Raw genomic sequence first — 26,258 nt, 5'->3', positions numbered from 1 at the left:
AAGGAAGCAACTAACATCTCTCTATGAAAATGTTACTAGTACGGCACTGCACAACCTTGACAGAAAAATTGGCAATGAGCACACATTAGACGTTAATTACAACATCTCAATATGGAAAAAACTTTTTGAGACTTTCAGAAATGGAAAGAAAGGTATACGAAATGATTTGAAGAAGAGTGAAAAGGTAAATTCAGAAAAAACAACCGATATTGTTAAAGAATATGGAAAACAGTCTGGCTCTGTTGTTGATGAACTTCAAGAGTCTGATTTAGGGGGTGTACCTGTTATTAAATACAGCAGTTCTCATCTACAGATCCCAATGTAAGCGTGAATGAATGTGCCTTAGTGTTCATTTATGTCAGAAATTTTTTATTTTTGTATTTCAAGGTATGACGAGGATGTCCTTAAGGAGGCAGTCGAGAATGAACGCAATGAGAATCGTGAAGGTATGTTTTCCATACAAGAATTTACGTATGTTACGAAGAAATGACAACGGTATTTCTCGATTCTGATTGGTATAGGGCATATCATTTATTTTAAATGAATGTATGTAGTTGTGACACACCGAAGCTGTGAATAACTTTTAACATGACGATTCTAGAACTGCCGTCTGTTGATCTACTGGAAAAGATAGTAAATTTAAAAATGGCTTCAGGAATGTTAAAGAATGGCAGACGCGTGCATTACCACCATAAGCATTTCTTGAGGTCAAACTCCCCAATTTCATCTCTTGATCAACCGAAACGTGTTCATCTAACTGCGAGTACAACTGAACCAGATGTCACTGCTGCAATACCTGACGATTCCTTGAATCAAGGAATATTGAGAGCTTTCCCAGTGAATACTGGACAGGATGAAAGGGGATCTGAGAGAATTTCTGAGGACGACGATCTCACGTTTCCAAGTTTAGTAGAATCGTCCCATCGTAATAGAGAAGAAGAGGTAGATGTTGATTCCAAAGGACCCCAAAGTATCGTTAATGATTTAAAAACTGGCAAAATATATATTGCAAAACCGTATTTTGAGAATGAAAAAGATCCTCCCCTGACCGAAATGGATTTATTTAATGAAAAAAACCCTGGAAATTTCATCGATCTAAACCTTAAAGGAAATGAAAACGTCGATCGTTTTTCTTTGGATTCTGATCAATTCTTATCTAACCAAGGACATGACTATGTGACAAGTGACAATGGAAGATTTTTTAAAGAAAATTTGCAAGATACTAATGCCATTGGAATTCAAGAAAATATCAACGACATTAAAATGGAAAAACTGTTCGTCCCAAATAGGAAATCCCCCCATTTACCCGAGAGATATCACAATGAGGACACGAAAGAAACAATCAATGAAGATAGTAAGGGATACGGAGGGGACGCTGGGGACACAACACAACCAATCATTGATGGTACTGAGGGATACGGAGAGGACGCTGGGGACACAACACGAAAAATCAATGAAGATACTGAAGGATACGGTGATGATGGAAGAATATATAATATGCAAAATGATTTTGTTGAGCAAATACCAGAAGACAATTTACCATCATTTATCGATGAAGTTAAACGCCGTGATCTAAATAAATATCATGTTGGAGATGATTTCAAAGCTCCTCGCTATTCTGTTTTCAAAAAGTTTGAAAGAGTATAAAGGTAAGAAAGTGTAGAAGTTTTTACTAAACTTGTCGATCAAGGTTTAAATTGTCTTGTTGATTTTTTATCCAAAGAATATTTAGGTGAACTGAGTAATCCAAACGGATTATCTCTGATTCGTTTTTTGTGCATTAGATGCTAATGGTTTTTAATTACTTATATCATTTACAGAAAGGTAAAAGTGATTTTAATCCTTAAAATTTGTCTTTAAGGAGTGAAAGGCGACCAGAAACCCTCGCTTTTTGTGATATACACGATAACAGAACTCAGAAGATGTCATGTGATCGAACGAACCTCAAAAAATCTTGAAGGATCTGAGGAAATCAGAGGGATTACTATGATCACTCTCCTACTTGATCAATGATGAAGAGAATATTGGAGGTGATGATCTCTGAGAAAAGCCAAGATGTTGAAAGCAAAGGAACACGTACGAGAAAATTTGAAAAAACATTCTGCGATTGTGTTGAGCATTGAATTATTAATACATGGAGTTGCAATCATTCTTAATGAAAAAGATGCTGGGGATGCATCAAGAAGAAGAATATATATAATAGGAAGAACAAAACGATTATAATCACCCAATATTTATTACACATATGGGGAATACATATCACTATCGCACACAAACGCATTTTGTATATTTTGATATCAATAATCTTCAATGATATTCAACGAGTCTCTCCTATGTACAGTATTAAAGGATTTACTTTTTACAAAACATGGCTTTTTGTGTAAACATATATATCTGTTCTAAGATTGGATTACGATCGGCGTGTATTTGCCCATTCTAAACAACTTTATGTCGGAATTTTCGGCCAATCGACATTCCTGTGTCCATAACGGAAAATGGCGAGTCAACTAGCTCATTTTCGACAATGTCTCTTGCATATGGATTGCCATTCTGTTCATTCTCGATGATGCTCAGCGGTATACTGCCATCGTGCGCATGCTTGGAAAAAATACTCTCATCAACATTATTTCGTACAACACCATTAATATCCTCGTCAAATGGTTCCTCTCGAAACGCTTCTTCCAGAACTTTATCCACTTGCTCATTCGTGAAAACCGTTTTTGATTTTTTCTGTGCACTCGAATCGCCATAACTGTCGAACAGTCCAGCGTAAGAATCTTTTGTATCATCTGTACCCATGGCATTCATTATATTCCCCAATGTCCTACGACCCCGGATCTCATCTTCGCGAAACATCGGATAGCCTCGAAAGTCCTCAATAACGAAGCTCTCGTCTGCATTAGTCAAGTGGCATATAATATGACAAACAACAAAGACAAAGAAGCACTTGTTTATAACTGACATCGTGGATTTTCTAAATGATGAATGAAAAAGATGATAGTTAGAAATTCGATTGCTTTGTTAAACGTATACAATTTTTGAAATAGAATGAAACAAATATCTTGTACACTTTTTACCAACAGCTTTGTGAAAAAGCTGAATTGCAAGTTCCAACCCATCTCCACAATGGATCTGAGAAACTTATTGTTAAAACAACCGACTGCTCTCGTTTTGTTTTTTCTCTTACGTTTTTTTAAACAAGAACTTATGTATGGCAAGCAGAGTGAGACTCGAAATTGATTTGTGGAGTATATGCCATGCCATAAAACACGAATGATTTTGAATCAAACCTTTGCCAATCAATTTGATTTTTCTTTACTAGAATTTATAAGAATGGTGGCCATGGTTTGGACCAATTGGACTAACGACCAAAGCTATGGAGTAAATTTCCTGAAAGTTTTATGCTATGTAAGTTCGCCACTATGTGTCTCTCACTAAGTTTTAAATACACTCTGAAAGAACTGAAGAATTTCGTTGATGGTTTCTTTAATAAAACCTCACGAGTTAAAAAATTAATTTTCTTTAACAATTTCAGCAATCGCACGAGGAATAGCTAAATTTTATGTTACTGTTCTTCAAGCAGAAATAATAAAAACTGTAGCTAAGAAAATTTCATACTTACTTAAAGCTTGAATGATTTTTTGTTCACAACACAAATCTTTTTCTTCCCCTATGTTCATTTCCTTACTCATTTATTATTAATTTACTACCTGAAAGTCATCACGTATTTTGCTGGTGGACTGAGCAATAACTAACGGATTACTTGTGCAGTCTTTTGTAAGCAACATCCTCCTTTCATAAATACAAATATCGAAAGCCATTTGCCTTCGCTTTTTTTCATACATTTTCAACAGAACTGTCTGTACAATATTTCTCAATTGATTCACTTGTTTAATTTATGATCGCTTTGGATTTCAGAAAACATATATAGCTATGATAGGCTATAGTTTGAAAAACCTTTTCATTAAAAAACCGTTTAGCAAGTTGAATCTTTTGCAAGCGTTGACACATTGATTTTTGCCCGACTATAAAACATTGTATTTCGTCCAAACATTTACAGTGTAAAATGCAGGGAAGTTCGCGCATGCATGAGTGCCAACATATATCTCTGATAGCCGGTTGTTATAAGACGATGGCTATATAGCGTATTTAATGTAAGAATTTTTCCATTAAAAGATTTTCATATTTCCTTTTCATTGTTTTAAATTATTTTTGTAGATTTCGTTAGTAATGTAGACGAGTTTTTTAAGTATTATATTTATATGAAATAGCTATTAACGTAAAATATGTAACTGCAATTTAACTATACAGGTTGTTCATTTGTGAATTTTCACGTCTGTACTTCTTTCAACTTTGCGCGATGATGTATGGCTTAATTTCATGTTTTATTTTGTATAGAAAGGACGAGATCTAGCTATTCTTTTAAAAAATATCAGAAATGAAATTTGGACTACTTCTACTCTCTGTCTTGCTTTTTGCAAATATCGTCATATCAGTGGCAAGCAATTCACCACCGCTTCATAAAAGAAAAGTCAGCAAGCATCGTGCTATTAAAAAAGGTCAGTTTGCAAAAATCGATAATCTCACCGATACTTGTCGTTCAGTGTGCATTTTAGGAAGTACAAAGATTATATTCCTCTTCACGTGTTGTTCATTTATCACAACCTGCACTGACGCACTATATCTCAGCTACTGTGCTCGTTGTCTTTTGTTTATAATCATCATTATACAATTCAGCCCACGTCGTTAAACTTCGTTAGGTAGTCTCTCGTCGGCCACAATTCTGTAAATTGAACATTTCAAAGAAGAAATGAGCTTCGCTCATGCATGCCATCGTCATTACAAGCTTGTTTAACTGCATTGTTGTTAAAAAAAAGTAGCTTGAAAACGTACTTGAATCACTTTTTTATGGTGGATTCAATGAATTGTTAATCCTATAATCCAAACTGAATGTTTTTGGATTTCATTGTCGCGAATACCGTTCTCGCCAGCAACGATAAAATTATGTTTAAATCCAAGGGAAGTTTGTCAATCGTTGACGCTAACTACGTTGATTAAATTTTGTTGATCAAAGTTCAGAACTTAAAAGACGAAGGCAAAACAATCGAACTAGACAGCATTGAAAATATGACCAATGAAATATTATTAAAGTCTTTACAGATACAACAAAGGAATTTAACACCTAGAAATTGTTGTTGTTGGTAACTCTTAAGTTCAAATTCACATTCTCTGAGATTTTTATGCAGAATATTTGATCATCACACAATGGTTCGCTTCCGTCGTGAAACTTCTTGTGAATTAGTGAATTAAAGACAAAAAAGAAAAACAATATTAGATCACATATATTGACTTTTTCTAATTTATTCGGCCCATGAAATATTCGATGTTTGAAACAGACCTTACGTGTTTTATTTCTTCTGCAGATGAAACTGGTTCCTTCGAAAACGCAAATAATGATGATGCTGAGTCTTCTGGAGATATTGAAGCTGATTCATTTGGCGTCAACAATCCAGAAGCCGTGAAGGAAGCCGTCTTAAAAGAACTTGATGGGGACGAGTCTGTGTTTGATCATGACGTGAACGCTTCTGACAACGGCCATGAGGAAAATTCGAAACCTGTTCGTCTACCTTCGCTGACTGAAGAAGGTGATATGAGTTACTGGCTGAATAGCTGTGTAATTACTAATGTTTGTTTCTGCTTTTACTCAAAATCTTCGACTATTCAAAATTTAATCAATCATTTAACGTTCTGAAAGCTGAAATATTTTCAATTTCATTTCTTGCAATCACTTCCTGAACATTTTGTGCTTGATAAAGACTTTAGTTTGAGCAACCGATGTTGTTTTCAGAATTCAATATTTTTTATCACTAAATGCCATCCTTTTGGTACTTTGCTAAATGTGTAGAAGGGCAGATAAACGATCACAACTTCTTGGCACTTGCTGTCTGATTTTCTATTTTTAGGAAAGATTGACACAATCTTGCCTGAAGAGAATGATCATTCAATTAGCAATGACTCAACAGAAATTGCGGATTCGACAGAAACAGAGTTAGATGTCAACGAATCACAAAATTATCCTCAAAATGACTCTATTTTAAATGAACTTTCAAGTGATGTAAAGGCAATGTCAATTTTCGATACTGTAGACGGCAAAAATATACTTCCAAAGAGCTCAAACGTTGGAGAATCGGATAGTCTTTTCCCAGAAAAGTCACAAAAAACGGGCAACCTTTCAATGACCTTTGATCACTTAGATGAGGGAGAAAGAAAATTGAATCCAAGAAATTTGACGGGAAAAATCGAAGAAAATTCTAGAGCAGCTGTTAATGTTAAAGGAGGGCAAATCACTGGAGGAAAAATAACTGGGGGAAATATTTTTGGTGGGGAAATTGTTGGAGGGCTAATTTCTGGTGGTACCATCCGTGGTGGTGTGATTAAGGGAGGGCATATGTCAAACGGGTTTGTAGACGGTGGTATTCTTCAAGATGGTAATATGGAAGGAGGGTTTCTTCATGATGGAACTGTAAAAGGTGGCTTGATTCGCGGGGGCAACATTACTGGAGGCTTAATATCCGGTGGAAAAATTTTAGGTGGTCACGTGTCTTCGGGCATGGTCGAAGGCGGTGTTTTGAAAAATGGAGGCGTTGAGGGTGGAGTGTTAAAAGGTGGCATAGTTGATGGAGGTATCCTAAAAGGTGGAATAATGGAAAGTGGAAATCTATTGGGTGGGATAGTATGGGATGGTAGGGTAACTGGAGGAACTATTTTGGGAGGAGAGGTGTTAGGTGGTGAAATTGGAGAGGGGGTGGTAATACGTGGTGGTCGTATTAACGGCAGTATCGTTGCAGGCAATAAAACAGAACATGAAACAAGAAAACCTCTTCTTAGATTGGTTCTTTCAAAACCCACCTCATTACCCAATAACAACAACCAACTCAAACCAATATATCAACATGAACCTGAACCCTTAATTAATTTGCAATCTCAAAATGGACATGCGAAATCCTTTGGCTCTTTCTCCAACAGCGCTACAACTCCAAAAAAAGTAGCAAGTCCTAGACCATTTATACAGCCAATTATATCCAACCGTCCAAGTATTGCTTCATATGAAAATTTTAATAACAACGCAGCTCTCATGGTGCGGAAGAAAAAGCAACGTGAAATGAGGCAGTTTTATTAAATAGAAATTGGGAAAGAATGAGGCAAAATTACATGACCAACAAACTTTACGACTACGCTGGTCTTATAAGCCCCTATTTGGGATATGGTAATTCTGCAGCATTATCCTCCGGGACCTTACATCCCGAGTCAATGCTTTCAAGCCAAGGTATTGGTCGCCCTAGCTATTTGGCCCCGAGGGGAATGATCAATCAATTTGCGACACAGGTTGCGAATAGTGTGCCTGCCATACAGAGATCTAGTACTGAAAAGGATGTGGAAGGTTAGCTGTGAATACTGACTTTTACTTTGAGTATCTTTGTGTTACTTAGCATGAGATTTTTGGTTGTTTCACGCATCAAGAATGTACCTCCATTATTCCACGAAAACGTCGGAATAATTAGCAAAATTTCCTCTGTTTTGCTCTATTCATGATAGGTATAAGACCAACTTATCATTGGATATTGAATCAAATAAGACGCGGACAGGTGGAAGACACGAGTATGAGAAAGAAATTTTTTGCTGTGGGTGGAATCCGAATGCATCGTACTTCAATTGGGTTTGATGGAGCGGCAACATACATGGATGGTGGCTCTTATGATGGCACATGTATAAGCGGTGAGAGATAGTATCAATCCTTTCTATCTGAAGAAGGATGCTTGATGTTCTCTTGAATCCCTTTAGATCCCAGTTTGTGTACCAGTGGTATATCCATCGAAATGACAATCAACGTTCATCCTTCAGCTTCCATGTATCATACCCCACGGTATATACTGGACAGCGGTGCATCATCATTCAACTCCCGAGGGGTGTCGCTGTACACTATAAACAATAAACTACGAGCTGATGTTGCCATCAAAGATATGGCGTTTTGTGTGGTTGTCCCCTTGGTGACAGGCAAATGGCAGGACGTCGTGGTGGCTTATAACAAACATGGAGGTTAGAGGTTGAAGAAATATATTGGTTCCACGTATATTGTCTTCACTTAAGAATGAAGTGATCAAGATAGTTGATCTCACTATGATATGAAATTATCAGTGATTTTTTCTAACTATTGTATAGTAACATGGCATAAAGTTTGTCGTTCATCTAGCTACTATTTTTAGTGCTAAACATGTACATCAACTGCAAGCTCGTTGGAACTGCAGATAATGACGATCAGTGCATTGGTTGCCATACGCCAGGATGCCATACCTCCGATGACAACACGAAGCTTATGCTTGGCAGAGCAAACAGTTATCCTGAATCTACTTTCGCTCGATTCAGGGCGAGTGACCTTTCAATATACCAGCGTTACCTACACTCACGAGATGTTGACAAAATATGTGGCATTTCCAAACGTATGTCGTATTGAGATGTGTCTCACAGTAGTCAACGAAATACTTCATAAATAACATCTTTTGTATTTTTGATAAAGCACAAAAACTGATCACACAATCTGCCTACATGCCTGCAAATTCCGCCTGGAAGAATATTATGACCTATCGCTATCCCAGAATTCAGTCCGGTTTTCGGAAAAATACAGTAGCAGGTTAGTACGCATGACCATGAGCGTATTTGAATGCTCTGATCGGTTATGTTGTTGAGGTTGCTGTGTTGCTTATGTGATGAAATATTTGTGTATGTGAAGACATAAAGTGTTACATGACGTTCCCGCCAATTTTGCAGATATTTTATATTCCAGGCAATCGACGACAACTTTCACCAAACTTTGCTGGCTGGAAGTATGGGCCTAGGCTTGACTTGAGAACCTTAAATGCTCCATATTTTACGGCTTGGGAGAACTGGTCCATGTGTTCGACGACTTGTGGATTGGGACGTCGAACAAGGCGTCGTTCGTGTATTAAAGCAAAGAGCGGCTGGCGGACGTGTCATGGAATTACGTATCAGGCTAAGGACTGTAATTATGCATGTACCGGTAAGATTCTCCTCTTCTACGTGTTTATACAGCAAAGTTTGGAATATAAAGTTATGTGATAAGATATGTGACAAGGCAATCTGTAGAAAATATTGTAAACTGAGATGTAGCTATTTACATATTGAATATTACAGGTATGATTGATTAGATTTTATAGCTTTTATATCTTTGACTATCACAACAAGTGCACCTTAATGGATTAACTTGCTGCATTTTCAAAAGTATTGAGAGACAACGGAAGAATATTGAATGTTACATTTTTTCAGTTAGTCAAAACAACCCCAAAACAATTCGGAAACGTTCGTCAAGTTCATTGTCTGTAAGATCAAGTTGGAGTTCACTCGAATTAAACAAGGTAGAAACGTTGATGTACTAAATATGCCATAGCATTTTCTTGTATCAACAAGCTTCTTGCTTTATAGGGCGTAAAAAAGACTTGAAGAAATCGAGAGATCAGAAAAAATATTAAAACCCAGTTGGTGAGTTATAATGTTCAGTACAATATTATAGTGTAGTAAATGTTGGTATGCGTCTTGAAACTAATATTTCCACAATTGTCTTAAGGATGCGTTTTGGGAGAACTCGACCACCGTCTGATCATTGCTCTGGTTGATTTCAAATTACTTTTGTGAGTATGCGGATTTTTAAAGAAACGTTCTCCAAAACTTTGACACCTGTTCGCCTTTTTCTTTGTGTTGGGTAAATTGCTCTTGATTGCTTTACACAAACCCATTTATCTGACGGCACTTTAGCTGTTGTGAAAATTTTGCTAAACAAAAAACTATCAAAGAAGTATTTTGGACCGCAGGTTAAACTTTTGTGCTTAAATTTTATCTCCCGTTGTGTGTGTGCGGGAATGTATATGGTTGTATGTACTATACTAATGGTGTGAATTCAATAAAATTTGATTGCACATTTTGCTTAATTTTGGCTACTGGCATTAAGGCGGCATTTTCGCAGTTGAAGGGTTTAGTTATGTTCAAGGAGTCGTTATTGGTGTGCCACTATTTTGATCGTGCTTTTAAGTAACTTAGATTTACAGCTTTGCGAATGCTTGACATGCAATGGTGTTGTCAATTCATTTCTCATATAGAATGACCTTTGCTCTCCTGATTCTCCTAATTATAGAGGGCTGGGTGGAGATCCTTTCGTCTATTCCTGTATAAATAAATCCTATTGTACTTAAAAAATGTGGAGAAAAAAGTTTCACAATTTATACTTCGGCAAAATCAACAAAAAAATCAATATGTTGTTTTTCAAAGTCATTCGATGAACGCATAAGTTTTAAGATCCCGTAGTGAACTGTTTTTGCGCACGCGCGACTTTACATAGCTTTCAATCGAGTTGCAAGCATGAGATGACGAGTCAATAGATCGATCTTTTCCACACTGCTGGTACCCGCTGCGTTTTAGACTTTGCTAAAAAATGGTTAAAAGTTTCATTCACTGATAACATTTTTCAAAGTTTTACCGTGTTGCTATTGAAGTTCTTGTCTACTTTGAAGTGGCATTTTTGTGGTCCCGTAAAGAGGTAAGCTTGAATCAACGAAATTTTCTTCATAACTTCATCCTGTTTTTGCTTGTATTTGTTAAATGAACAATAGGCAATTCCTGTTAACTGTTGAAAATAAAACAATCAGCACTAAATATCTGTTTCAATTTTCTCAGCTTTAGAAATGCTAAGCTTTCGAAGGAAAATAGCAGTTTTTGTTGCTACGATTGCTGTGTGTTTTGCGAAACCGTCATTTGAGAAACTGCACCCAAATAGAGACGAAATATTTCAGATCAAAACTATGGTAAGTCGGATAGATTGCAAAGGACAAAAATCATCTGTGACGAATTACTACTTCCGGGGCATCTTTAGGATTTAACAACTCTCACTTGAAGATTATTGCTTTTATGGGAACTATACCTCTAAGTAACAGCAAGTTTAAGTTAAGCTTTGGAATATTTTAGAAATGTTTTTATGAAATGTCACGGGAACTAAATTTAGTTATGAGTAAAATCACTTTGTTTTAGTTGTGCCCTAAAACATTGGGAAAATTTTTACCCTGAAAAATCTTCTGTTTTTACCCAAAAAATCTTCTTCCGTGAAAAAGTTTTTACCTTGAAAAATCTCTTATTTCTCAAGTATCTTTGTTGATTTCTCAATGGCCAGAATATGAACGTGATGAAAATTGATATGGAGGTCGATATTTTTTGCAGAGTTCCAAAGCATCGGGTGTTGGAAAGACTCTCTTGATCATAAAGCACTGCTTCCTCTTGAGAAGAAACATCCTCTTCTCATGGACGGACACGGCGAGGCTCGAACAAACGCACTCATGAAGTGCGCTGAAGCTGCGTTAGACATGAAAATGAAAATCTTCGCCCTTCAAAATGGCGGGGAGTGCATGGCCGAAGAAGATGGGGAAAGGAAGTATGACCATTTCGGCATGTCTAACTTGTGTCATGGTAAGTACAACCTTGAACTCATTTGGACAAGTGGAATTAAAATGTGTAACCCTTGGTATGATAGACTGATAGTTGATAAATTCTGCAAATTATAAGTGATAATCTTACTGAAACATTCATTAACCCTTACATTATTCCCTTGCTCTTGCAAGTCGCGAAGAAGCGTTGCACGAGCGAAAATCATTTTGAATCTTCACTGTCGCTCACGTATATCGAAGGGTAGTGCTGATTATTGATGGATATTAAAAATATAATTATTTCTATTGAAGGTGATGGTCTTGGTGGACCTTACGTCAACGAGGTTTACAGGTGCGTTAAATATAAATAGATCTTTCTCATTGGTCTATCTCAGGGGTCTCCAAACTCTGATCCCGTTAGGCCTCAATCCGGCCCGCAGTGACACGAAAAATAATAATATTAAACAAAATAAACTTTGTGCAGAAAGTTCACGTTATGACTCAAGCCAACTAGCATTACATCAATTTTGTCCCAACTTCCTACTTCCGTTTCAAGCGCATTGCAAAATTTAAAAGCTGAAGGATAAAGTGGAAATTTTTATATTTCAATGCTTCATTAAAAGAAAAAAAGTAGATGATGAATGTCGGCGATTTTAAGAAGAGAAGTGTAAATACTTCATCGTTGACCAGCGGTATACGGTTCGTCGGACCTCAACATGCTGGATGAAAGTTCATGTGGCCCTCTGGCTGTAAAGTTTGGAGACCACTGGTCTATCTGAATAGTATTGTTGAAAGTTTTTCTGCTTACGTCAGTTCAATGTCATGTGAGCCTAAATCCTGAGATTCGAAACAAACTAAACATGAATGTACATGATTTAATAATTCTAAAAAGTTTTTCAACACAGGTTCCTAGGCAATAATGTTGTCTCTCGCGATGGTTTCTATTCTGATTGGGGAGATTGGGCACCCTGTAGCGTAACCTGCGGTGAGGGGGTTGAGACGAGAATAAGGACATGTACCAACCCAGAACCGTCTGGAGGAGGTAAAGATTGCTCGAAGTTTGGACCAGCGTCCGAATCACGAAAATGCGTATCAAACTGTTAAATGAGAAAATTGATTTTCTCGTACTGTTTTGTTCCATCTCAATGGCGCCAAGGAAATTTGTCAAATATAATTGGTAAAATAAACAAAAATCGAACAATTTTGTTGTAAATTAATACTCGTAATATACAATTAACATGCATTTCAATGTAAATTAATTAATCTCGTTAACGATTCATTAACAATTCGAGCGTCATATCACCATTTAATTGCCTACATTAAACTGACGTCATTGACGTGGTCGCGCCATTCTCCCCGCGTTTGATATCTTGCGTGATCTGCGAAAGATCTTGAATGAAAGTTTGGATCTTAAAACAAGAATTAAGAAACTGTGAATGAGCAAGGTCTGTCTCAGCGATGAAGATTAGTACAAGGATGATTATGGAATTATCAAGACACAATTCACTGCATTTAATAACTGCGTTGTTCCACATAGACTTTTTTGAGTTTCAGGTTAACAAAGTGTAGGAGGTGGATCTCTTACCTTCTCCAGCTGTTTCTCTGTATTTTCGATGACAACCGTAGTTTTCAACTGTCCATTGACCAACATGAAGAGATTGTGCGTTGCCCTAAGAAAAAATTAGTTATGGAGTATTATTACTGTCGATATAACGACGTGATCATTCTTTGCCGACAAATGTCAATCACCGATTTCAATAAAACATTACTCGTTATATCTTTGTAACCCATCTCTATCTAGCTTTATGACAATTATCGTTGTAGGATAGTTATTTAAGACGTGTGAGAACTGATGACGTCAAAGTGAAGCCATCTTGATTATTGGAAATTTTAACTGAATTCAAAACTCTACATTACATCAGTACAGACGGGGAAAGCATTCTAAATTAACCGAAGCGCAAAGCTTTCTAATGAATCATCATGGATTGGGAAAAATATAGATATGTGATTTGTTCAATGTTTTTTAAGCGTGGTGTTCATGCTACATATATATGTTGAGGAAAAGAGGGCTAACTTTGCCTGGCTCGTTCTGTATAGGATGCTGCAATGATTTGTTTCTACCCTCAAACATTAATATGAATTCAAGAAAATCGATCCATTTCAAAATTTTTAGCTTCGTTTGCTGGACAAACCAAAATGGTAGATATGTTCATGAATGAAAACGTTTTGTAATATTTTTTTTCACTTTTCAACGGCTATTGCGTATACGTACATTTTAATTCTTCCCAACAACAAAGTTTTTTTAGCCGCTGTAGTTTTGATATGTGTCCATTCTGACTCCCTAAAGAAAACATTCAAACCAATTATTTGAAAGAAAACGTTCGTGATTTACAACGTAAGATCCATTGGACAAACCATTTTACAGCAACACTCTGCGTTTTCTCCAACTCCGTCTGAAGCTGTGCAAGCTACAATTCAAAGAATTTTATCATCACTATTACTCACAAGTTCAAGTCGACAACAATGGTAGCCTCGAGACGGGAGAGGTCGACGGCCATTATTGATGTATTTTAAGTTCACTCTTACACAATGCAACAAAGCTTTTAAATCTATTCTATGCCTTTAAAAAAAGTACTTGAAAGCTGCAAATAGCTGTTGAACTTTTTTCAACGTTTGTTTGTGTAAATGGTTAAAAAAGAGTGGGGGAGGGAGGGGGTTGGAAAAGAGACTTTTCTCGTTCATTATAAGAAATGTTCACCAAAAATTTTTCCTTGCTTTTGATTAAGCGATGATTATATCTTTTTTGGAGTAAATAAAGACGATGAAAACTTCTTCTGGTAAGCAGAGTTTGTACATACGATGGTTTTGGGTGGTTGGAGATGTAAGTTTCCAGTTATTTGGTGAAGTTTTCCCTAATATATATATATATACATTTGACCTCTTAAACTTTCTTCATAGGACTTATCTATTCTATGCATTTAAAAAAAGTATTTGAATGCTGCAAATACTGAGCCATTGAACTTTTTTCAGCGTTTTTAAAATACCTGGTTGTTGTAGTTCAAAACTTCGTTGTTTTTTTCCTTTATAAAGAAGAAAGTTGAAAAAATTGAAATTGCAACGCTGTGCTTGTGCATTTAAAGAAGACTTTATTTAAAATTGACAATCTTACTTACTTCAGTGAATTTGATAAGGCTTGTTCTCTCCTTTTCGTATTTTTCTTGATTTTAGTTTCCCGTTCGAAAAGATCCTGATGTGTGGCTGTGAGCGTGTCGTAGCGAGCAATGATTTCACGAATCTCCTGAAACTAAGAAAACAAAAAGACCTCATAATGTTTTTCTCCGAATTCTTGTTTGTGTTAAATTCATTAGCTACGTCTGTGTACATACTTCTTCCGCCTTTTCCAGCACCTTGTCAAGATACTGTTGAAAAACAACGAATTTCGATAATTTTTTTTTCATTCTGTCGCGTACTTTGATCAAACTCGCTGTCTCTTCTTTTAACCTTTTTTTTCGAATCACAAAGCATGTTATTGAATATAAACTTACTCCAGTGTTCAAAAAAACATAGCCAACCGGCATATTTCCTTTTCCTTTCCTCGCCTCATTTCTCGTTCTTCAGAGGCCTTTTTCAGAGCTCTTGCCCGTTTCGAATCATTTTCCTATGAAAATTTAAAAAAAGAGTATAGTCATAGCACTGGTAATACCACTCACTTCAAAGGACGTAGTTTTATTACCTTTAAGAATTTATCAAATTTTAACAGAGATTCTTTCAATTGGTATTCTTTCCTCTCCAACTCCTCTCTTCTTTGCTGTAAGCTTTCCATTTTCATTTGAAATTCCTAGTAATTCATGATCGAAGTAGAAAAAATTTCATCAAATTACTTCAACTCCAGAGTCCAGACGAATTAACTTAGCCGACTTCTTTTTGTGCTGTCAATGCTTGTTCTACTTCAGCCATCTCTCTTCGTTTCTCGAGAAGTCGCGTTGCAGGAGTGAGTTGATCATCCTCACGCTCAGGCATTTTACTATGAAACAAAATGATATCATTTGAGGTAAATTTTCTTCTTTTGAACTGGACTATTGATATTTTAAAATAGAATCGCAGACAATTAACACTTACACCAAGAGTTTGTCTTCAAAGACGGTCCTGAAGTAATCTTCTAAATTAACGCTCATTTTTTAAAACAAAATCGACGATTTCTGTTTTGACAAAGAAGAAGATTAATCAAACAAACTAGTTGTTTGTAGACTTATTTAAATGAAGATGGCGTCTTTGTAACTAGGCAACTTAAAGCACCGACCAAATGACAATGGGTCAATAACTCGTACATATAAAAACCTTTTAGATTACGATTTGAATTTTGATTTCTCAACCTTAAATAAAACGGTTAAACAGACTCTCTGGATCGTTATGAACTCTTGCATTTTTCAAAACCGAAAAAGAAACTTTACGAAAAGTATCGCTTTAAATACTCTTTTTTTGAGAGAATGCCTGCTTATGTTTTCATACTCCCACCTCGAGGACATAAACCCGGTACTGTTCTATATCCCGTAGTTCATTGTTCACCAATTACCAATATGGCGGAGAAATTTTACAAAAGCAAATGAATGTTTGGCTTTCTGTGTTCGGTTTTTGACCTTAGAAAATGGTGAATGTGAAGTTATGGGTTAGATCAGAACCTTTTGATGTTAGCACTATTCAAATGCCGCCGCCAGCCAAGCTGACATTGAGTGTAAGTTTGTTCAACTTAGTGAAACTCTAAACCTGTATGTATTATCTTTAAATGTACTGATGTTGAATGTCTTATTTCAAATTAACTCAAAAAGTCAAAACTTTGCGGTTTTACGCTATGTTTATTCTCATTGGGAAATTTTATCGCAATTTAGAATCTTCAAAAGCTGAACACCTATGCTAGAACCAAAGGAAATGCTGGTTATCCCCGCCTCAGGTAAAAAATTATTTTTCGAAGTCAATTACGAAAGACTGTAATTTCATTGGATTCATTTTGATTTTTTTCTAAATTTTCATCTTTAGCTATCCCATTTGGAAACATGTGGCATGTGAAAAATTCAAAATGTCCGAGGAACTTTCATGGATGTGAGTTGGTATTGAGCTGTTGATTACAAGCTGTTGTTTATGCAAACTGAGGAGACCTGTGAGAGAACTCAAAAGCAGATCAGTACAATCTGAGAACAAGTCTCTAAGGTTGCATAAGCCGGCAGGAACATGAAAAACATCTTTTATTTCTTATATACGTATATTAACTACAAGAAACATATAAATTTAAAATAAATGTTTCAATTTTTCCCATAGCATGTAATTATGATTTATTTGCAAATTCTCAAACCATTTTTCTAAATCACCTCCTCGTTTTGAAAAGGTATTTTGAGACGTTTGACATGGTTGCTGAAGATAGCTGTACAACACAGCTCAAATGGAAAGAGGATTGCGCAAAATGTTCGACAGCTGAAGATAAAGGTAAAAGCATCAAAATACATGTCTTGTTAAAGCAAGATATTTCATATTTGTAACAATCTTAAGGTCAAGACAGCTTTTGGATCATTTTTTTAGGAAATTGTTAGGAATGAAGGAAAAATTATAGCTTTCACTAGCTTCCATTAGCTTCCATTACTCATACTGCTCCACCTGTTTATTTAGAACGTCTAAAATCAGGAGTTTCCGTCAGCATGCTTGAATTCATTATATTTCTGTACATTCAACAAGTTCACAAGATCTCGTTGAGGGAAAGTCTCGTTGGTGGAGAAGAGTATCTTTTTATTGTTTTTCATGAAAGAAATTTAAAACAAGTACAAAATTAATGAGTAAAGTGAACATGATTTGATATTCGTTTATTTTCCTTCATAATGCTCTATGTAACATAGATGGCCTACAAAAAATCGATCCCCAATTGATTTGGATCGTAAGGGGATGATTGGATCTAAGGTCAGATCATGTTAGGATCATGTTAGAATCTTATTTCAGAAAGGGAACAATATGCTTCTCCTTCATCTTGAATGTTCATTAGAATAATTCTAATCACCATGAATACCACAGAGTTTAGATGAACATGGTCAATTGATGTTTGTTGTCAATCATTTGGAGGACATATTGGAGCTTGTCTCTCAACCGGGTAAATACTTGTCATATACTTGTCATATATTTGAAAAGTTTCATGAATTTTGCAGTATTTGCCATGTATTCATTTGTTGCAATTATTTTTCCCTCTAGAATCATATTCCTCTTCACTTGGTGGCAGAGGAAGTGATCCAACTTTAACAGACGAAGCAGTTCATGCTTTAGGCTTTTTAATTGCAGGATCCTTTGATAAAAGGTGACTAAGATTTATCATCTATGTAATATGAGTATGTTTCTGTCTTTTGGGGCCTTTAGTTCAGGACTTTTGCCAGTTCTTGAACTACTTGAAACTGTGAATTTGTAATTGAACTGCTCTTGAAATTAGAAGAGATGCCAAGAACGCCTTGAAGGGGACTTAAAATGTGCATTTGTGATTGTGTTTTCTATATTTTCAATTATGAATATTAATGATTTGATCAATTAATTAGCGAATTTTTGCGTTTTATTTGATGAACACATTATAGTATTGATGTACACGTTATAGCCATGATGTACACGTTATAGCCATGATGTACACGTTATAGCCATGATGTACACGTTATAGCCATGATGTACACGTTATAGCCATGATGTACATGTTATAGCCATGATGTACACGTTATATCCCTAATGTACATGTTATAGCCATGATGTACACGTTATAGCCATGATGTACATGTTGTAGCATTCATGTACATGTTGTAGCTTTTATGTACATGTTGTAGCTTTTATGTACATGTTATAGCTTTTATGTACATGTTATAGCATTGATATACGTGTTATAGCATTCATGTTTTCTTCAATTTGTTCTGCTAACTCTTAGTGCTTAAGTGATCCAATGCACAATTTTTCTTTTCATTTTATTTAGGTCCGTATCTGACTTGCAAAAACTTGCTGCAATCTCGTCCAAAGGCGATGGATACTCGACGGTGCGAAAATTTGAATTTAAGTTCCAAATTCTTTTAAGTATGAGAGTGGGAAAAGTCGCTTTTTCTGTTGAGCTTACCTCATGACACGACCAGTAAAGTTTTAATGAAACGCTGAAATGGCTCTGAGTTTTAACCACTTCGTGGAATTTTTCTAGCATCTTAGACAGTAGTTTGTTTTCAAAAGTTTAAATTGTATTATCTTCTTGTGTCGTTGTAAATTCAGTTTTGTTACAACACGCTTAGTAAAGTCTGGTTCTCATTAAGTTGCTTGAGTCATCCGAATCGTTCCTAGTGATTACGTTGTTTTTCAAAACGTTGGGAGGACTCAAACTATGTAATTCTCGTATATTCGTACTAGCGCTGTCGAAAGACTGCTTAATTAATTTTTTCGCGAAACATTTAGAAACGGCAGCTGCTGTTTATCAAAGACAAATTCTTTTGGCTAGCTATTTGCTTCGTCAAATCGTTTTGCGCCATAAAAAGGTCGTTTGCTTTTCTCAACGGTGGTTTCGGTCGTCCGGATATAGCAAAGTTCTATCCAAGCGACCTCAGTCGTTTTAGTCGTGTGAGTCATTTGAGGTCATCCCGGTCGTCTTTAAAATGTTCTCATACGGTCGCGCGGGTCGTCTGTGAAATTTTGGCACGACTGAAACGACTCGGACGACTTTGTGAGAACCAGGCTTAAGCGCTTAGCTGCTCCTTTTTGATGTAAATGATAGTTAGCAACAAGAATTTCTACAGCAGGCAAAATTTTATCTTCCATTAGAAATCATTTCACCGCACCTAACGTGATATGACATCATGAGCTCTCCCCCAATAGTAATTCTTCATTTTGTTCACAGCTGTCTCGCACGTGGTCTTTTCGTCATCTTAAATCATGGATCCGATCAAATCTCAGTGTCAGTCCTTTTGGCGTATCCGCGTGCTTACTTTCCGATGGTTTAAAGGCGCGTAACGGCGGTACCATGGAAACAAGTACTCACGGTAAAACAGACAGTAAGTATCAATGTACTATGTTCCCAGTGTGTTCCCAGACTGCCGTCGCAACCGAGGCGAAGGAAAAGACAACATTGGTTTTTATTTCAAATCATAGATGATTCATCGATTTTTTAATGTGTATCAAAACCGAGTTTTGTATGTTTTAGTTAACTTGTGAATGCTTTAAGTTTAAGTGTGGTTGGATTGCTTGCTTTGTTGCGGTGATTTTGTAGTTAACTTGTGAATGCTTTAAGTTTAAGTGTGGATTGGATTGCTTGCTTTGTTGCGGTGATTTTGTAGTTAACTTGTGAATGCTTTAAGTTTAAGTGTGGATTGGATTGCTTGCTTTGTTGCGGTGATTTTGTAGTTAACTTGTGAATGCTTTAAGTTTAAGTGTGGATTGGATTGCTTGCTTTGTTGCGGTGATTTTGTAGTTAACTTGTGAATGCTTAAAGTTTAAGTGTGGATTGGATTGCTTGCTTTTAAATGAAGATATGATCTTCGCACTTTGCTGGACAATTTAAGCAATTGTCTCATGAACTTGAAAAATTCAGGTGACTCAACGGGGTTTTTCAGTCACCTGAATTTTTCAGGCTCATGAGACAATTGCTTAAATTGTCCAGCAAAGTGTGAAGATCATATCTTCATTTAATTTCAAACACCGCACTGCATAAAACATTCTTTCATTGCTTGCTTTGTTGCGGTGATTTTGTAGTTAACTTGTGAATGCTTAAAGTTTAAGTGTGGATTGGATTGCTTGCTTTGTTGCGGTGAATTTGACATTAGTGACCTTAAGATTTGACGACGCGCTCATCTACAACGCGAGCGGAAATGAATTTTAAACCAATGCGCATGTGCGTGCGTCGTGGAGTTTTGTCGTGCTTCTACTACGCGGCGTCTTTGCTTAATCCCACGTCGTCCTAGATCGAAGGTGGAATTTTTCACAAAAAAAGTTTTAAAGTAAGTATTCAGCTTTTAATTCACCTGTTACAATTGTCTGTGGAGTCTGGTATGTAATTGATGTGTTGATATTTATCTGCGAGTAAAATATGTTTACATTTTTGCTTTTAGCAAGGCAAGAAAATGGCAGAACAGTTTTCATCATCATCAAGTGATTGCTCATCAATTCTTCTTCGTTTATCAAAGTGGCGTCATACGCAACAGCTATAGCATTTCTTGTTTTTTTGAAGGAGGCCATTTTTTTGAAAGTATAGGTAGTGAACTCACAAGTTCGCGTCGTTAAGGAAATCCAATCTTAATGACTTAACTTACAATGACACGCGGACGCATTCGCACCAGGCCATGCGCGCCAAGCTCGCGTCGTTGTAACGCGCGTCGTGAAATCTTGAGGTCCCTATTCTGTGAACTGTGACGTAAATTCTCGACCAATAAAATCTTCGCACTTATTACTATATTACAATTGAAGGGTTTATGATTCTTTCCTGTCGAGCGAACCATTAAATGTGAAAGATTTTTCAATTTTTAATTGTTAGTCTTGGATTTAAGTCAAAGTCTCGAAGAAACAGAACAGACATGTAAGCACCCTGAAAAACACGAGACGACGCTTCAAGGTGGCACGGTTGGCGGTAGAATAATTAAGAACACAAAATACGCTCCACCAAGGTAGGTGGAAGTTCACGAATATACAGAACACCATTTTTAATGTGAAACCATTTTTCGAAGATGAATCGTTTGAGCCCGGGAGTATCGTTACATGTTTGTATAAGTAGATTGTCCGAGCTGGTGCAGTCTTGTGAAAAAATGTTGGTGTTAGTGTTGACTGAAGTTTCGACATCCCTAGCGGTAGTTATCTTCAGAGTTAACAGCAACTGTCCTTCTCACTACTTTTTGGTGTTAGTGTTGACTAACGTTTCGACATCCCTAGCGGTAGTTATCTTCAGAGTTAACAGCAACTGTCCTTCTCACTACTTGTTGGTGTTAGTGTTGACTAACGTTTCGACATCCCTAGCGGTAGTTATCTTCAGAGTTAACAGCAACTGTCCTTCTCACTACTTGTTGGTGTTAGTGTTGATTAACGTTTCGACATCCCTAGCGGTAGTTATCTTCAGAGTTAACAACTGTCCTTCTCACTACTTGTTGGTGTTAGTGTTGACTAACGTTTCGACATCCCTAGCGGTAGTTATCTTCAGAGTTAACAGCAACTGTCCTTCTCACTACTTGTTGGTGTTAGTGTTGACTAACGTTTCGACATCCCTAGCGGTAGTTATCTTCAGAGTTAACAGCAACTGCCCTTCTCACGACTTGTTGGTGTTAGTGTTGACTAACGTTTCGACATCCCTAGCGGTAGTTATCTTCAGAGTTAACAGCAACTGTCCATCTCACTACTTGTTGGTGTTAGTGTTGACTAACGTTTCGACATCCCTAGCGGTAGTTATCTTCAGAGTTAACAGCAACTGCCCTTCTCACGACTTGTTGGTGTTAGTGTTGACTAACGTTTCGACATCCCTAGCGGTAGTTATCTTCAGAGTTAACAGCAACTGTCCTTCTCACGACTTGTTGGTGTTAGTGTTGACTAACGTTTCGACATCCCTAGCGGTAGTTATCTTCAGAGTTAACAGCAACTGTCCTTCTCACTACTTGTTGGTGTTAGTGTTGACTAACGTTTCGACATCCCTAGCGGTAGTTATCTTCAGAGTTAACAGCAACTGTCCTTCTCACTACTTGTTGGTGTTAGTGTTGAATAACGTTTCGACATCCCTAGCGGTAGTTATCTTCAGAGTTAACAGCAACTGTCCTTCTCACTGTTGGTGTTAGTGTTGATTAACGTTTTGACATCCCTAGTGGTAGTTATCTTCAGAGTTAACAGCAACTGTCCTTCTCACTACTTGTTGGTGTTAGTGTTGACTAACGTTTCGACATCCCTAGCGGTAGTTATCTTCAGAGTTAACAGCAACTGTCCTTCTCACTACTTGTTGGTGTTAGTGTTGATTAACGTTTCGACATCCCTAGCGGTAGTTATCTTCAGAGTTAACAGCAACTGTCCTTCTCACTACTTGTTGGTGTTAGTGTTGACTAACGTTTCGACATCCCTAGCTGTAGTTATCTTCAGAGTTAACAGCAACTGTCCTTCTCACGACTGCACTAACTAACCTCGACGATCAACATCTACAAACAAGAAAAAGATTTTCTCTCGAAAGATCGTGCGTAATTTTTATTATTGTTTATTATTGTTATCATTATTGGTATAATTGTTTATGATTATTGCTTGTACGTATTATTATTACTTACGACACGACGCAGATTTATGTGAAAAAATCTGTCGATTTTAGAAATCGTTTGGTGATACTTTATCAAATCTGTAAACAGACCATCGCCAAGGTTATTAGTTGATGTGACTTTTGCTTTCGATTCTTGTAGGTCAGTCATTTTCACCAACTTTGCTCTTTCGTTTGTGTTTCTAGGCTGGGGATCATTTAATCGACATCAACATAAAAGTCCATCGTTGTCATTACTCCTACATATACCTTCTTGCTCCAGTTTGGTATGTATGTCAACCCCCTCATCCCTTTGGTCTTACTGCTGCCGAAATGTCCATGCTTTTGTGAAGGTGACATTTGTCTTTAGGTCAGCGACATTAGAAAAATGTCACAATTCAACGATAGTTTTGGGGACCGTTAAAACGACAGTGAATGTCTTTGGTTGTGAAAATGTCACAGTAATTGCCATGTGTAATCGACTTACTGTCAGGTAAAAGAGTGTAATATTTTTTCACATGTTCCATTGTCTTGATGTAATCTTAGTAACCGATTTTCAATGTAACCATTTGATTCTTTCGACTTCAACGGTACAGTGCGCATACTTTCAGCAGTTTTTGCTTTTTAGACTTAGATTTTTTGTCAATTTTTCTCATTGTTTGTTTGATTTGGACTGCTTGAATTCCTGAAATGCATGTTCTTTGCTTTCCTTTCGCGAAAAAAACATATTTCCTCATTCGCTGGTATATTTTCACAACACGCATGCGAATTTACTGGGCGAAGTTCTACAACGAAACCTTGCTTCTGTCTGAGGTGGTTTAATAATATATTCCGACTTCCAATGAAAAATTACGCTGCCTAATTTGATTGATCTTTCTTAATACATTTCAGTGGATGTAGTGATTGCATCTTCCACGTCTGTACAATGACGCGGCCATTGTTGTTTGGTGGCACTGGGAACGAGAATCTAACTTTTGCTCCTTATCACACGTATTATCCAATGTTGGAGTCTCATATGTTGATGTCGGGACTGTCGGCGAATGTGAATGAATGGAATAATCCTTTGTTGCTGGGTGAGTTTATTGACTCTCGTATCATTGTCTATTTCTTTGGGGGTTTTTTCCCATAAAGCTTAATACCATATCAAGTTCAAACAACTCACCTAAACTCCTGGGTTTATTTTCTTCTTCTGGGGAACGGACTAAGACGGACTCGCGTCATTGAAACATTTGGGCTTGCATTGAAAACTGCCATTTAGAGCGCTTACTGAGAGTTGAAATCAGTTTCTATACTCTGTTTCGAATTGATTGTGAAACCTGCGCGCCAAAGTAAAGTCTTTGATTTGCCGAAATAACATTCCAAATATGACAATTTTAAAAGTTATAGAAAAGAGAACTTCAAGTTAAGGGTACATTTCACGAGTTTTTCATGGTTTCAGGTCATGACGATGAGAGTCACGTGTTCCAAGAAATGGACCCAAGTGCATTTTTCACGTTTTCCATTCCGTTTGACATGAGAGGGAAAACGAAGGTAACTTAGCTGGACCGTATTTAGCTGGGAATTTCATACATCAAGTGACTTTGCTTTAGGCGAATAATCATTTGAATTGATGTTTAAATGTATTTGTATACAGTCGGTTTTACATGTTTCATCACAGCGAATTTTCCCATTGTTTTTAGAGATGTCCCGTTCCGTTACCTGAGAAATATGAACTTGCTCTTCTTTCTCGCGAAAAGTGAGTTAAGTAATCATTAAAACAAAGTTGTATAGAGCTATGTAAATATTTATTCATTTGATCGTAAAACATACAACACGCTAAAATTCGTTTTACAGAATATAGAGTGAAAGATTCTCCTACGAAAAACGCCAAACTCAGTCAATCAATTGGTGATATTTCGACTCTAATTCAGAATCATTGTCATTGGAGTCGAATAGTCACCAAGGAAATTATTGCGTCTTGTTTTTTTTCATAACTCATATCTTCAGTTTTCATTATGGGAGTTTGTTTCATCGTAGATTTTCTAAAACCTGTCACAGAAAACTTTATTTCCAAAAAATTGAAGCTATATTCAAGTTTATTCAACAAACCGAATAGTGCTCGCTTGCGTCATCATGCATTCCTGAAATTTCTCTTTGTTTGTGTTCGTTGTTTCCCTTGGCTTCAGCAAAAATTGACTTTATCTCATTTTTAGTCAGTTGTGCGTGCGTTGTGTAATTTTAGGCGAGTCGAAGACTGGCATCAGTTAGTACGTGATTCGAAGTTGTCAAAATCACAGCGTAAACAACTACAGGCGGCCGTTCAACATCGCTTTCAGGTTATTGATTTTTGTCTGTGATTTTTTCAAACTTCCACTAAACAAATTTGTTTTATATTCCATGACTGCTATCATTTTGTCCTGTTTCCACATGTTTCCACATGTTTCCACATGTTTCCACATGTTTACTAGGAATGGCTTTCAGATACTGGCAATGCCCATCAACTGGAAGGCTTACTGCCTGCTTTAACCCACGCAAAACAAAACAATATATGATTTATTTGTTAATGTTAATGGTGAATGTCTTATGAATACCGCTGACCAGTTGGTGTTAAGAGCCTCTGCTATGCCGCTGTCCAATTGGTATGAGGAGCGCTGCGAGAGCACTATCAATTTTCTGCACTGAAATCGTGGTAAACCGTGAGTTTGGCTGCTTGCAATAAATTCTTTGCGATCATATCTGCGACGGATAATCTGCGAGTGAGAATATAATCCTTTTTTTGGAATCGATTTGAATAGTTTTTCCCGCCATTCATGAAGCTTTTGTACTTCATAATCCCTGACGTACATTATAGATAAACGTATTAATTTACTTCTGAATTTAGATTTGATGATTTATCGTCTTCTATAGATTATCTAAATTACGACTTAGTAATTGTGCAATGGTGTACGAAACTCGATAATTGGTCGGGGGGACATTTTCATATATTCATGTTCTGTCGTATTAAGTTGTTTTAAAATCAATTGTTTCCTACGAATTAAGACATGCGTAGATGAATGAATATGTGCCCCCCCCCCCAATTAACGAGTTTCCCACGTTAGTGATGTGTATTTCAGAATTTAAACACTTTTTTTGAAATGATTGTTTTGTTGTTCGTTGAAATACTTTCACGAGACACTTTCTTTAAGAAGAGCCTTTTTTTCAAAGATATTTTTTACGCGTTCACACCCTTCACCTCTTTGAGTTATGTCCGTGCGTCATGGCAAGACTGACGCACTTGCTGGTTTCTTAGTTAATACTGAATATGGAAAATTTTTACCGTTTGTTACCGGTTAAACCGAATGAATCTGTTCAGCGCGTTAAATGAATTCAAAAGTAAAAAATGACTTCAAACAGAAACTTGAATAATGTTGCCATCAACTACATTTTTACGTAAAAAGTAAAAAATGACTTCAAACAGAAACTAGAATAATTTTGCCATCAACTACATTTCTATGTAAACAATTGACTCGTATAACTGTTAACATTAAGTCGTTTTTGTCTTCTTACGATCACTCAGTGAC

General features: G+C 36.7%; 5 protein-coding genes across 6 annotated transcripts; 3 read left to right on the top strand and 2 right to left on the bottom strand.

Moving 5' to 3' along the window:
- The first annotated feature begins 95 nt into the window (after positions 1-95).
- LOC124434716 lies at positions 96-10,001 on the top strand. The gene is given in 15 exon segments (XM_046984621.1): positions 96-184; positions 388-446; positions 3,323-3,408; positions 4,399-4,559; positions 5,424-5,645; positions 5,964-7,172; positions 7,175-7,441; positions 7,597-7,776; positions 7,843-8,097; positions 8,265-8,498; positions 8,576-8,689; positions 8,843-9,076; positions 9,343-9,431; positions 9,499-9,555; positions 9,641-10,001. Coding segments are annotated over 11 exon segments (2,943 nt in total). The 5' UTR covers positions 96-184; positions 388-446; positions 3,323-3,408; positions 4,399-4,438; the 3' UTR covers positions 9,517-9,555; positions 9,641-10,001.
- On the bottom strand, positions 2,218-4,720 carry LOC124434711. 2 transcript variants are annotated; one of them, XM_046984615.1, is made up of 2 exons: positions 4,588-4,720; positions 2,218-2,974 (listed from the first exon to the last, which is right to left on the bottom strand). In XM_046984615.1, exon 2 carries the CDS (start codon positions 2,962-2,964, stop codon positions 2,437-2,439), a length of 528 nt encoding a protein of 175 aa, XP_046840571.1. In that variant the 5' UTR covers positions 2,965-2,974; positions 4,588-4,720; the 3' UTR covers positions 2,218-2,436. The 2 variants fall into 2 exon arrangements, with proteins under 2 accessions (XP_046840571.1, XP_046840570.1); XM_046984614.1 differs by lacking the exon at positions 4,588-4,720 and adding an exon at positions 3,623-3,699.
- Positions 10,002-10,425: 424 nt separating the features above from the next.
- LOC124434715 (complement component C7-like) lies at positions 10,426-12,788 on the top strand. The gene is made up of 5 exons (XM_046984619.1): positions 10,426-10,606; positions 10,744-10,871; positions 11,281-11,526; positions 11,796-11,835; positions 12,389-12,788. The coding sequence occupies exons 3-5, from the start codon at positions 11,361-11,363 to the stop codon at positions 12,585-12,587; spliced, it is 405 nt and encodes a 134-aa protein (XP_046840575.1). The 5' UTR covers positions 10,426-10,606; positions 10,744-10,871; positions 11,281-11,360; the 3' UTR covers positions 12,588-12,788.
- LOC124434704 (coiled-coil domain-containing protein 42 homolog) lies at positions 12,685-15,756 on the bottom strand. Its single transcript, XM_046984604.1, is given in 12 exon segments — positions 12,685-12,892; positions 13,069-13,153; positions 13,756-13,824; positions 13,899-13,951; positions 14,528-14,563; positions 14,657-14,706; positions 14,709-14,787; positions 14,870-14,984; positions 15,056-15,141; positions 15,217-15,321; positions 15,402-15,507; positions 15,603-15,756. Coding segments are annotated over 12 exon segments (930 nt in total). The 5' UTR covers positions 15,659-15,756; the 3' UTR covers positions 12,685-12,802.
- A 278-nt stretch (positions 15,757-16,034) lies between these two features.
- LOC124434695 (TBCC domain-containing protein 1-like) lies at positions 16,035-26,184 on the top strand. The gene is made up of 19 exons (XM_046984588.1): positions 16,035-16,215; positions 16,370-16,431; positions 16,518-16,580; positions 16,864-16,961; positions 17,142-17,250; positions 17,366-17,426; positions 17,538-17,613; positions 17,712-17,814; positions 18,466-18,526; positions 19,369-19,522; positions 20,998-21,127; positions 22,795-22,843; positions 22,927-23,006; positions 23,090-23,212; positions 23,611-23,792; positions 24,158-24,249; positions 24,399-24,454; positions 24,941-25,034; positions 25,167-26,184. Exons 1-19 carry the CDS (start codon positions 16,129-16,131, stop codon positions 25,248-25,250), a joined length of 1,764 nt encoding a protein of 587 aa, XP_046840544.1. The 5' UTR covers positions 16,035-16,128; the 3' UTR covers positions 25,251-26,184.
- The last annotated feature ends 74 nt before the right edge of the window (positions 26,185-26,258 follow it).

This window comes from Xenia sp. Carnegie-2017, unplaced genomic scaffold (assembly GCF_021976095.1).
Source record: "Xenia sp. Carnegie-2017 unplaced genomic scaffold, XeniaSp_v1 HiC_scaffold_14, whole genome shotgun sequence".
Classification (NCBI taxonomy): Eukaryota; Metazoa; Cnidaria; class Anthozoa; order Malacalcyonacea; family Xeniidae; genus Xenia; species Xenia sp. Carnegie-2017.
The sequence above is the reverse complement of the archived record's forward strand: the minus strand, read 5'-3'. Positions and strand labels throughout refer to the sequence as shown.

What these genes read in the sequence shown, in the direction of transcription:
- LOC124434711 (XM_046984615.1), bottom strand. Translation starts at nt 2,964, where the DNA reads ATGTCAGTTATAAACAAGTGCTTCTTTGTCTTTGTTGTTTGTCATATT.
- LOC124434715 (XM_046984619.1), top strand. Translation starts at nt 11,361, where the DNA reads ATGGACGGACACGGCGAGGCTCGAACAAACGCACTCATGAAGTGCGCT. An exon ending in CATGTCTAACTTGTGTCATG is followed by an intron (nt 11,527 to 11,795) that starts GTAAGTACAACC and finishes TTTCTATTGAAG; the next exon opens with GTGATGGTCTTGGTGGACCT. An exon ending in TACGTCAACGAGGTTTACAG is followed by an intron (nt 11,836 to 12,388) that starts GTGCGTTAAATA and finishes TTTTCAACACAG; the next exon opens with GTTCCTAGGCAATAATGTTG.
- LOC124434695 (XM_046984588.1), top strand. Translation starts at nt 16,129, where the DNA reads ATGGTGAATGTGAAGTTATGGGTTAGATCAGAACCTTTTGATGTTAGC. An exon ending in GCTGGTTATCCCCGCCTCAG is followed by an intron (nt 16,432 to 16,517) that starts GTAAAAAATTAT and finishes TTTCATCTTTAG; the next exon opens with CTATCCCATTTGGAAACATG. An exon ending in TACCTTCTTGCTCCAGTTTG is followed by an intron (nt 23,007 to 23,089) that starts GTATGTATGTCA and finishes ATTTGTCTTTAG; the next exon opens with GTCAGCGACATTAGAAAAAT.